Source organism: Tachypleus tridentatus, chromosome 13, assembly GCF_004210375.1.
Source record: "Tachypleus tridentatus isolate NWPU-2018 chromosome 13, ASM421037v1, whole genome shotgun sequence".
Taxonomy (NCBI): domain Eukaryota; kingdom Metazoa; phylum Arthropoda; class Merostomata; order Xiphosura; family Limulidae; genus Tachypleus; species Tachypleus tridentatus.
The window spans coordinates 68,333,647-68,345,947 of NC_134837.1; the positions used below are offsets into that span (position 1 = coordinate 68,333,647).

The following is a 12,301-nucleotide window of genomic DNA, read 5'->3' on the forward strand; positions in this document are numbered from 1 at the left end:
TGATATAAAATTAACATGTCTGGTTACAGGTCACCCCACCATTTCTGAATTAGATGACAGCATAGACATTGTCGCTTTTATTAACAAGTTATTCCACAGTATATTCGGTCATTATACTTCATGCGACTCGCCTGTATCGTGAACATAAACCTCCTCTAGCGGCTTAGCAGTAAATCTGAAGGCTTATAAAGCCATAAATTGAGTTTCTATGCCAGTGATAGGAACTTCATAGGTAGCCCTGAGTGAAGCTTTGCGCTTAACAACAACAAAAAAAGATGACACCTGTTTCATGTTCCAGTGTACAAAGGTTGTTACAGAATGTTATTACATGTGTCTTGCAAAATTATATATTGTATTTCCTATAATCTATGTAATATAGTTTAATTATATCACGACCACACTTAAGACTCTAATACTTTGTTATAAAGAAAATCTGATAACGAGTTTGTTTCCTTTTTTAAAACTTGGAGGTTTTTCTTATTCAACATTAAGCTACTCTTCTAGCTTGCTAACAAATCCAGAAAACATTGGAAAATTTTGATGATTGTTGGTGTATATTTAGCTTCGTCAGGGACCACCGCCAGCCGCCTCTACCTCCCTGGGAGAACCCTCCGCCACCAGCGTCACCGTCCCAATTACCATAGAAACTGCAAAAGAAAACTTCATCCTTCGACCTCCCCAGCGATCTCTCACCTCTCCCCTTCCGTTACCTCAACCAGTCCCTCCACCCCCCCGTATCCCACCTTCCACGAGTCTCTATAGCAGCCACGACAGTGGATTCAGCAATGATATAGTTTATGGTGGCAAAGTTCCGGAAGTTAGCCTTTCAAGTCCAAGGTGAGGCCTGTTGTCTTCATAAATAAACTCAATATAAATAGTAAATAAATATCCTTTATTCCACTATTTCATCTGAAATAGCAGTATATATTTCGTTCAACCTCAATTTAATTTTGTAGTAAACAGTATTTTCACATCAAATAAAAACTTACTCAATCCTTATAAAATACCTTTTTCACGTACTCTTTTTGTGCATCTTTTCATAAAAGTACTTAACGAAGTTTGTTTTGTTTGTTTGTTTTTGGAATTTCGCACAAAGCTACTCGAGGGCTATCTGTGCTAGCCGTCCCTAATTTAGCAGTGTAAGACTAGAGGGAAGGCAGCTAGTCATCACCACCCACCGCCAACTGTTGGGCTACTCTTTTACCAACGAATAGTGGGATTGACCGTCACATTATAACGCCCCCACGGCTGGGAGGGCGAGCATGACTTAACGAAGATTTACTCAGTTTTTCAAATTTGTTTTAGTTCACTTCTTTTATTTAGTGTTAATTACTTTTTATGAGCCAGTCAGTACTACCCTAAAGTGATCCAACCTGTTTGCCAGCGCCCTCTGCCACTAAATGACTAACAGTTTATACTTGTATTTCTTACAGGAACAAATTGTTTTACCATTGTACGCTACCTCAACACGATTAACATTGTACCTTCCATTTCTTGCAGGGACAACGTGTTTGCCAGCGTGAAGCTACGTAAGGTAACAACCAATGATCGGTCGGCCCCAAGAATAACATAGCGTTAATATTTCTGTTAAAAAAGGTACTTATTTAAATATTTGGTCACATAGTATTTCCTAACTGTTGTTGAATCAACCGTCAGTTCAGAGTTGTAAAGTTTTAATATTAATAAATGTTTTCCTTAGAAAAAAAAATTCGGACTTTATTTTTTATGTAAATCTCAGAATGCACACTAACAGAGAAAATCCTTATAAAATATTTTAATACGAAATTATCACCAATTAAACGAGAATTCAAGTAAGCTAGACATAGAACTAAACCTTACCAATTGTTTTTTACAAGCTTTGACGATACCACCATAGTTTCCTGAAGTATTGTTTAATTGTCAAACCGATTATATGCTAAGTTCTGTTTTATCCTATTCGATAAAAGTGTTTTTTAAACAACTTGGTAGATTAATATGCCTTCATGAAAACAGGCAGATATGTCTAGCACTTGTTTCTTGGGAGTTATACTGTAGCTGCTTACGGAGTAAGAAAAACACACCCCTTTAGCCATAAGGAATTAACCTTTTAATTCTTAACACTAGTATCAGAAGTAGGTCTAACTTCACAACGTTTCAACATAAATTCTGAAACTAATGTACGAAAGCCTAACTTGCTTGTTCACTAATGTATCCATAACAAACAGGCCGTTTGACTCGTTGACTACCTGAACCACACCCTAACTTAATCTCGCTTTCTAATGCACTCAATTCTTTAAACCTTACATTCGATATTATAATTTCCTTTACCGTGTATTAGAGAAAACTGGTAGATGTTGTGTTATGACGAGCTCCCTCTGACAAACATCTAAATTAAAATACTAAAAGTATGGCTTAAACAGTATGAACAATTATCGATACTTTTTATAACATAATACAGTCTGTAAAATATGAAGTCATTTCTCATACTTGTCACAATACAACCTAAATTTTTCACTCATTTTCAATATTTGTAACAAATCAAAAAGACTAAGTTTAACTTAAGCTATTTTTCTGGGATAACTGGTAGTGAAATACAAAACAACTGTGCGTACATCACTGAACCAATAAACGATTATCAAAACTAACGCAAACTGCTCTATTCTTCACTTCACGTGACTATAGAGAAACATTTTGTGCCAAAAAGCACGAACCCTAAAATGTTTGAAAATTGTCAATTTTTTACGATTCAGTTTGTATCTAAACGCGGGAGAGAACATGAACCAGGGAAATAAATCATTGTTTAAAAAATTATGAAATAAGAAAGCATTATCAAGAAAAAGAACCGAATTTCTGAAAGTATGCCACATTATATTTAAAAATAACTGAATTGAACGAATTTAGCTAAAAATAGGAGTAATCTAATAGTTACGTTAAAAAAAAAAAAACAGTAACAAAATCATTAATTGGATGCTTGAATAGATTTTAGTATCTAAAATAATGAACTGCTTGAACGTCCATTGTTATAAAACTAACAGTAGAAGAGATGTGTTGTTGTCATGGTTACAATGATGCTGAATGACGAAATTGTCGAGTTAGTGTATTTTCGAAAACTAGCTCAATTTACCGTTTCCAGATGTTACTGGAATTGAAGTGTATTATGAAAATTCTGTCTGATTACGAATGGGTTTCTTTTTATGTAATAAAACTTGGATATTTTAAAGTTGTTTTTGTTTCTTTCCTTAATTTCGTATAAAACAAAGTTTGAACTTTGTTCCCCTATGAGGGAAGTAGTTTAATTATATTACTGGTAAGATCGGTAGCCATAGTAACGCTCGATAACACTACTATAGGGTTTAGAAAGAGCTCTTCTAAAAACAAAATAAGACAAAGACCTTCTATTTACTAACGCAAAGGTCAATTTTCTCGTAATGCACTGGTCATCATGTCACTTTGTATTGCTAAAACACTACAGAGTTGATCTCACTATGGAGCATGCATAGTATTATACGACACCTTTCCTGGAATAATTGAGCAATACTAAAGACAGAACCCTCTACGATATTAAGTTAGCCATATTCCATAACTACGTTATTGTACAGATTCGTTTTGAGTTTATTGATTCATAAAATATATTTTATTACAATTTACAACTTTTACAGTAAGGCTACTGTTTAAGCGTCATACCTGTTCTAAAAACTAAACTTACTTACTGTAAATTGTAATGAAATATGTTTCTGTATGTTACATTCTACTCGCCTAGCGGTAAGTCTGCAGGTTTATATCGCTAGAAACAGGCTTTCGATACCCGTGGTGGGCGCGGAATATACAGGGTGGCTCGTAAGTCCCTATCCATCCATATATCTTATGGATCCAGTGTATCTGTGTGCTGTCACCAATATTCTTGCGCTCATGTATCCACGTACTTGTTACAACACGCTCTTCAAGTGTAAATGGGCCTACATCGGCCACATTTCTCTGAAAAAAAAACAACACATATTTATAATACATGCGTAATTGAATATGACATAACATATGGATGGGTAGGGACTTACGGGCCACCCTGTAGAGTTCACTGTGTAACTTTATGCTGAACTACAAACAAACTGCTCGCGAGGCCAACTGCGCGTGTGGAACTTTTTGGTGAACACGAAAAGTTCACCTGTATGAACTAAAGGGAAAAGAAACACCTTTTAAGGAACAGACTGGATTTCTCATAATATAAGAAAATCTCTAGCACTGAACTACTCGTATATAATATGGGCTTTGCTTGATAAATGTAGAGAATCTGTTACTATTAAAGTAACATAAAATTTGGACTAGACACAGAAGCAATTGGCATTGTGCCAAAATAAATGTAGGCTTAGTTTAAGAAATATTCATTACTGAAATAAGGTAAATATGGGCTTAGTTAGAAAACCTTAAACCACTGAACTGATTAAGTGTGGGTTGAACTTGAACAACGTACACTACTAGCTCAAGGTAAATGTGGTTCTGGGGGGAGTGAATAATAAACTGTGTCAAAGAAAAAAACACGAAAGATCGTTAGTGAGGAAAACAAAATTGAGGTATTTTATTCAAGATATCAGTAAAGGATTGAAAGATATGTTCATGTTTGACTTAAATGTTACTGCCAATAGTTGCAAGTAATAACATAGGTGAAGGCCAGAACAAGAAACTATTAATGGCGTATCATACTGCTGATTGAACACTTCAGCCAATCACTGTTTTGGGGTAAAGGAATATGTGATAAATAATACTAGTACCTTAAAACACCGGAATATCTGACAAATAACATTGCCATACGTTCCAATGTTTTAATATAACAATCAGATTTAATTAGATTAATGATATTACGAAGTACAGAATTATTTCCACCAAAGACACTAATGTTTCATTTTATAAATAACACTGATTTTTTTGACAAAACTAAAGTAGTACCTAACTAGTACTCCTATAATGCGTGTAGTTGATGTATTTAAGGTTGTCAACAAATAATATGAAAGTTTCTAACCAACACTAAGATAATAACTAATATCTCTACAGAACGTATAATAATACCTGAAAATTATTTAACACATAACACGAAAGCTAATGACTAATATCTCTACGTAATATTAATGCTTGAAATGTACTACTTAATGTAAGTACTAGTGCTATTGAAACGTGTTTTTTTTTATTATTTAACAGTGCTATCAAACTATCACCACCATCATTCCTTAAAATAAAAGAAATGTAAACGGGATTAACAATTCATCTAGATTTTAGTACTTTACTAAAGTTTCAGTTTGGAAATAATTATAAATTTTCCATATGAATTTACAACTAATACAGTTATGGATAAGTATCATATTCATATTAAGTACTAATTCGAGTTTTAATGAAATAGTTTCTTCAAATTTAAGATACAATATCTTCCTTTTCCCTTCAAGATATTTGGCTCGTCTTCATCTCGAAGCTCATTTAATTCAAGTTGACTAAGATAGGGCTCAGAACAAACCGTTTGTCTCCATAGCTAGAAACATCGTTTAGGTAGGTTTGGGTACTTAGTTCCTTTTCAATATTTGTAAGACAATAATTACGGAAGGCAGCTTCTGAAATTGTCGTAACTTTTTTCACACTGCTGCCCCTCGTTGGACAGCGGTAAGTTTACGGACTTACACTGCTTAAATCTGGGATTCGATTTCCCGCAGTAGATAAAGCGCAGAAGGATGCGTATGTGGCTTTGTGATAAAAATGCAATAACACTTGTCAGAACAGGTGTGGCCAAGTGGTTATCGTCCTGTATTATAAACCCAACAGTCCAAAATTAATGTTCCTAATGCCTCAAAATCGTGATTCCCACTGTAGAGTTGTAAACATGTGGTAGTAAATATAATACCTTTACGGGAAAAAAAAAACGTTGCCATGTTTATCCACATGACAATATTTTGATAAACTACTTTAAATTTTATCGATATCTGTGATAAAATCCATAAGATGTTTGTGTTTTTGAATTTCGTACAAAGCTACTCGAGGGCTATCTGTGCTAGCCGTCCCTAATTTAGCAGTGTAAGATTAGAGGGAAGGCAGCTAGTCATCACCACCTACCGCCAACTCTTGGGCTACTCTTTTACCAACGAATAGTGGGATTGACCGTCACATAATAACGCCCCCACGGCTGAAAGGACGAGCATGTTTGGCTCTACGGGGATGCAAACCCGCGACCCTCAGAATACGAGTCGCACGCCTTAACAATAATTTTGGACAGGCTTATTATAGCGCTTAACTCCAAACCTGCGGGTGGTGGGTTTCGAATTCCATCATTGAACATGCTCACTCTTTTAGCCGATATAATGTGACTGTGTGTGTTTTCTGATAGCAAAGCCACATCAGACTATCTGCTCAGCCCACCGCAGGGAATCGAACCCTTGATTTTAGCGTTGCAAATCCGAAAACTTACCGCTGTACTAGTGACAGTCAATTCACCTATTCGAGTAAAAACTCAAAAGCTGTCGGAATCGATCAGCTGCCTTACCTCTAAACTATCACTGATAAATGATTGACAGCTAACGCAGATAGCTCTCGAGTAGCTTTGCAAGCAATTTAACAAACAAACAAACAGCGTCGAATATAATCAGCTGTGGAGGTAACGAGAACTGCTTTGGTTTAACCTTCTTCGAAATGTGCTTTAGCCTCACCTGTTGTCAACGAATAATGTGCAATAATTTACTGTAAAAACTGATGCACTCCAAACAAAACGCACAGTACAGACTTTCTGAATTTTTCTAAAATTAAATAAATTGATATATGGTTTTAAAATATTATTGCACACTAAAAATACAATTTGTGTTAAATGTATCTTCGGTAATAAGAGTTACTCTAACTAGTCTAGTAACGCTTTCGTAGAGACCACATTTTAAAAGCCCGAGAACCTCTAAGGCTAGAAACCGGGTATCGATTCTCTTGGTGGCCAGAGCACAATTAGCCCATGGTGTAGCTTTGTGCTTAACTTCAAACGAGCCAGGCTTTAAAAGATACAATACTTTTATAGAGAACAAGTGTTAAAATATTTGATGATTTCATATAGAGTAGGTTTTAATTAATTTAATGCTTTCTTAGGAAGTAAGTTCTAAAGGATTTTATGATTACTTAGACGATAGGTTTTAATTAATCTGAGGCCTTCTTATAGGACAGGTTGTAAGTGATCCGATGCTTTCTCAAAGGACGGGTTTTAAAAGATCTGTTGCTTTCTTAGAGAACAGGTTTCATTGTCTTTGATATTTTCTGTCAAATGTTAAAGTTATTACGTTAGCCAATTATCAATTAAAGGCTTTTATTTATTTTTCTTAATAGTATAAATATATATTGTGTTGTTGAGCTTAGGGTTCTTCTACAGTAGGTGTTTGTGACTTGTTGGCGATAAATGCAACGATAAATAAACAGCACAGACTCCACTTGTTTTCAAAATAATAATAATATATATATATATATTCAAACTAAACAAACGTACGTATAACGAATTCTTTATACTTTAAAGATAATACGGATTGCACTATATGGTTCTTTTATTCTTCTTAAAACACCACTTAAGCTTATTCAATTAGTTTAGAATTTCAATTAACAAACTAAATTGCTTTACCCTATTTCTATCGTACTAGTAACCCATGTATAATTCACATACAAATTGGGCCCCCCGCTAGTACAGCGGTATGTCTCCGGATTTACAACGCTAAAATCAGGGGTTCGATTCCCCTCGGTGGGCTGAGTTGATAGCCCTATGTGGCTTTGCTATAAGAAAAACACACAAATTGGCGCGAGTTACCGCAGCCGTATGCTGCTCTTCTAGTAACTGTTTGGTATTCTTTCTTCAAATATCTTGTTTCTTTTGCCAAAGTTCACTAAGGCTGATTCAGTTACCTTAGAACCGCATTTTGACAGAAAAAAAAATATTCATATCTCCTCTTCTGCTATTAGTTTTACTCTCATATACTAAACATTAGGCCTATCACTTTTTACCGAAGTTTACTTCACGTCAAACGTTTCCTCGGCCGTGTGTTTAACTCTCTTCTCCAATCGTCTTTAGGGCCTGGCATGGCCTAGCGCGTTAAGGCGTGCGCTTCGTAATCTGAGGGTCGCGGGTTCGCACCATAAATGCTCGCCCTCCCAGCCGTGGGGGCGTTATAATGTGACGATCAATCGCACTATTCGTTGGTAAAAGAGTAGCCCAAGAGTTGGCGGTGGGTGGTGATGACTAGCTGCCTTCCCTCTAGTCTTACACTGCTAAATTAGGGACGGCTAGCACAGATAGCCCTCGAGTAGCTTTGTGCGAAATTCCAAAAACAAACAAAAAACCAATCGTCTTTAAAATCTCTCTGTAGTTTTTTTTTCATCTCATATTATTTTTATGTTTATTACTAAATCGTCTGCTCGTAATATTCTCTACATCAATGATTTACGAACACAATTTGCAATAACCGTTTGCGTTTAACTCTCTTATAATATTAAAATTACAAAATAAGCAATCATAAAATATTCATTCACAAAATAAACTAACTAACAATATCTACACTAAACAATATTTTATATTATGAACCTTTCTCAGAGATTAGTTTAAATTTATTTGATGATTTCATAAAGGACAAGTTTTAAGGGATTTGATTCTTTCTTAACAGACAGATTAAAAAAATTGATTCATTCCTCGGGGACAATTTTTAAAAGATGTGATGATTTCTTGTGAAACATTTTGTTTTATGGATCTGATGCTTTATTAGAGGACAGGTATCAATTATTCCAACAAACTCGATGTATTTTTCTTCAGATCTCGTTCGACCTTCTTTTTGAATTTTATTGTTTACTGACACGCATAAAACTCAGTCCCATATGTTTTAGATAGAGATTTGGACTCATCACTTGGTATCCAAAATATCATATTTAATATTTTCTTGTTTGTACTTACTTAAACATAAATATATGTAATTAGCTATTGTACTGTACCCACCACTGTCATCGAAACGACATAGTCGAATGGCTTGTTAAGGAACTGAAAAAAATTGTTAGAAAATTGTTTTTCAGTCTCAGTAAGGTGGAGACTTTGCACCACTTTTACCAGCAAGTTTAATAATTATATCTTGTTGTTTAGAAAGTGTTAGTAAGGTTTTGTGTTCGTCACAGTAACTGTGATTAGGTTTACTCAGACAAACAAATTTGTCCATATCATTAGGACATTTTTGTATAAAATTTTCTAAACTACTTTCTAAGCCAGGTGGTTAAAGCACTCGACTTGCAACCTGAGGGTTGTAGGTTTGAATCCCTATAATTCCAAACCTGTTCGCCTTCAGCCGTGGGAGCGTTATAATGTGACGAACAATCCCCCTATTCGTTGGGAAAAGAGTAGCCCAAGAGTTGGCGATGATGACTAGCTACCTTCCCTCTAGTCTTACACTGCAAAATTAGATACGACTAGTGCACATAGCCCTCGTGTAGCCTTTGCATAAAATTCAAAGCAAATTAGTTCCAATGGGCAGTGTCTGTCCACTTTAGAGTTATTGTATTTTATAAAACCACAATAGGAATTTTGATCAGTTGGTACTGATATTTAGTGATCATTATGTTAGAAATGAAGTTATCACCAATACCAGCAAACATAGTTAATTTGTGTAGGTGGGGTTGCTGATCTACAATTGCAGATTTTCTTTTTTTGCGGATGTATAGGCCAGATTCTTCACATAAAAGATTTAAGGACAAAATGATGTATTTATAGAAAAAGTTGATTTTAAAAAATAAGCCTGGGTTTACTGCTCAATATTTAATACGTTAAATCTTGTGTTTGTTGGTACAAATCCCGAGTTCATTAAATCTTGTTTTTTACTTTGTATTTAATACAATAAATCGCTTTTTGACAAAAGTCTGTTTATCGCTGGTATTTATTACATTACTTTTTTATATATACAAAACTTGTATTCATTACTCAACATCTAATACATTAAATGTCGTTTTTTCTTTGTTCCAAAACCCTGGTTTATTGCTCAGTACTTAAAACATTAAACCTTGTTTTTTATATACAGGGTCTGGGTTTATTAGTTTGTATTCAATTCGCTGAAACTTATCTTTTTGACACAAGATCTGGGATTAAAGGCGAGTAATTAATGCATTAAATCTTATAGTTGTTTTTCACACAAGGTTTTGGTTCATTGGTTAGTATTTAATATTAAAATTTTTTGGCATAGGATCTCAACTCAGTACATAGCATGTAAAACAATAAATGTATCTCAGAACAGCTGGTATGGGTATTATCTCTTTCATTGCGAAAAACAATAAATGTAAAGTCTTCTACTAAAATACATGCTTTTACAGCTTAGCATAAATATAAAATATTAGAAATATACGAAACTATGCAAACTTGCAGGGTTTGATCTAAAAAGAGGGCAAACAAAGGGCATTATTTAGAAAAAAAAAAAAAACCCTTCTGTTAACAGAAGTTATTGTAATGACCATTTGATTTTGCTCAGTTACGTTTTGATATGGCAACTACTATTTTTATTCTCACAGACATAGTGAGAGGGTGCTGGCAAAATTATCAGTATATATTTGGAAATTGTGTTCTTATTGTCAACACTTCCATAAAACAAACTTATGTAAGACTGGATAAGTATTAGTGCAATCTTATATTTTTACTGTAGGTAATATGGAGAAGCTAAAGGTATTGCAAAGATTCTCTTTCAAGTTGGCACGCATCTTACCCTAAGTCTCTTCATTAGTGTAAAGAAACGAGACTAGTGTTCACCTGATATAATTTCTGTTCATGTATGATAACTTCCACCTCCTACTACAATACTGTTTTAACATGTGCCTGTCAAATCCAACACGTTTCATTTTATGTATGAAATAGTTTCAGATATAACAAGTCTGTTATTTGTAATGGTTTCAGCTCTGACACCTTCGTGTTGGATTTCCTATTTGCACGTCCTTGTAGTTCACTGCTTAAGAGCTAGTTCTCTCTTTTTTTTTTTTGTAACTGATAAGATATTGCTTTAGAAACTTTTCTTTTATATTCGCTTCGTGAGTCCATCAAGTAGAGGCAAAAAAAATGACTATCACTTTGGCAAAATTGTGAGGCCTTTCGTAGGTGATGACTAATGGGCAAAGCATATTTTGGTTGAACTAATATGACATCTTCTCCAACAATTTCACCAGTAGCTCTAATCTGTCCTTTTCTGGGAGTAATGTCAGTACATATTTCTTTCTTGCATACTTTTTTTTTTTTCGTTCATGATGTGCTACATTGCTAGCACTACATTTATGTTCAAAGAACGGACCACAATTCATGTTCCAGTTCATCTTACTATATCTCCTTTATTTTCTCAGGCATCGTTTTTGAACAAATTATGTATTTTGTAGGCATGGTATTCGCATTATATTCCATATACATCTTGGTCAGCTCTCAGTGCATTACCTACTACGTGGAGGTTGTAGAGCCTGAAAATATCTTTAAGGTCATCACTGATTTCATTTCAAATGGTTTTCTTGACATCTGAAACATCATTTGATATATTAACAAAAAGCCTTGGAAAGATTGTTATTTCTGTCTTTAAGAAATTCATGATTTTTTTCCTTACATTTTTTTTCTTTAACATTATGAAAAGTGAAAAATACTTTCTTTATAAACTGGTTTTAAATTTCTAACCACAAAATAATCACAAGAGTTTCTTCACATTTTAACCTTTGGTGGTTTCTTTATATAATATGATGTATCCTAAATTACTTTTCTTTAGGTCATCCACCAGTCTCTAAGTGGTCAGGTCAAAGACCACCTCACATTACATGACACCATTGTTGACCTCTGCCTAACTGAACATGGTTGAGAATAAACGACCAGCTTCACCATAAGATCAAAGTGCTTCCAACATTCATTACCCAGCGTTTCTGCTTCTGCTAGTAAATTTACTTGGAAATAAATAACTTGGCTGGAGTCGCAGCTCTCACACTTAACGTCCAGTTAGGCACGCTCTGACGGCAGCATTTCTCTTTGTTATTCTTTACAATGCTGTCCACAGTTGGTTAAGACTTCTCTACATGTGTGGACTTCAACCATCCTATATTAACAAGGACAGCCTCCCATTTTCAATTTGAAAATTTCTGAATTAAAATATACAAATAGCCTTTATGTTGTTCAGTTTTAAACATCACAAATGAATTTGTTCGTTACTGTCCAATAAAGTAGTCAAGTGTACAGTTTGGGTGGTTCATCATGTTTACATGGAACACATGCTTATGTATTAAACTTACAACGATACTACCAGAAAAAACTAACAGTCTAAGAAAAGCTGACTAGCTCAATATCCTA

At 34.6% G+C, this 12,301-nt stretch overlaps 1 protein-coding gene and 1 long non-coding RNA gene across 5 annotated transcripts in view; both read left to right on the forward strand.

Moving 5' to 3' along the window:
- IRSp53 (Insulin receptor substrate 53 kDa) overlaps positions 1-1,708 on the forward strand; it is an 85,873-nt gene extending 84,165 nt beyond the window's left edge. For all 4 annotated transcript variants that reach the window (XM_076476139.1, XM_076476141.1, XM_076476140.1 and 1 more), the window contains 2 exons: positions 563-837; positions 1,501-1,708. In XM_076476139.1, the coding sequence (XP_076332254.1) occupies positions 563-837; positions 1,501-1,573 (348 nt within the window). In that variant the 3' untranslated portion in view covers positions 1,574-1,708. The remainder of the gene's footprint in view (positions 1-562; positions 838-1,500) is intronic.
- Positions 1,709-5,405: 3,697 nt separating this feature from the next.
- On the forward strand, positions 5,406-12,185 carry LOC143237174 (uncharacterized). Its single transcript, XR_013019905.1, has 2 exons — positions 5,406-5,508; positions 11,730-12,185. It is a non-coding gene; the product is annotated as an uncharacterized LOC143237174 (long non-coding RNA).
- The last annotated feature ends 116 nt before the right edge of the window (positions 12,186-12,301 follow it).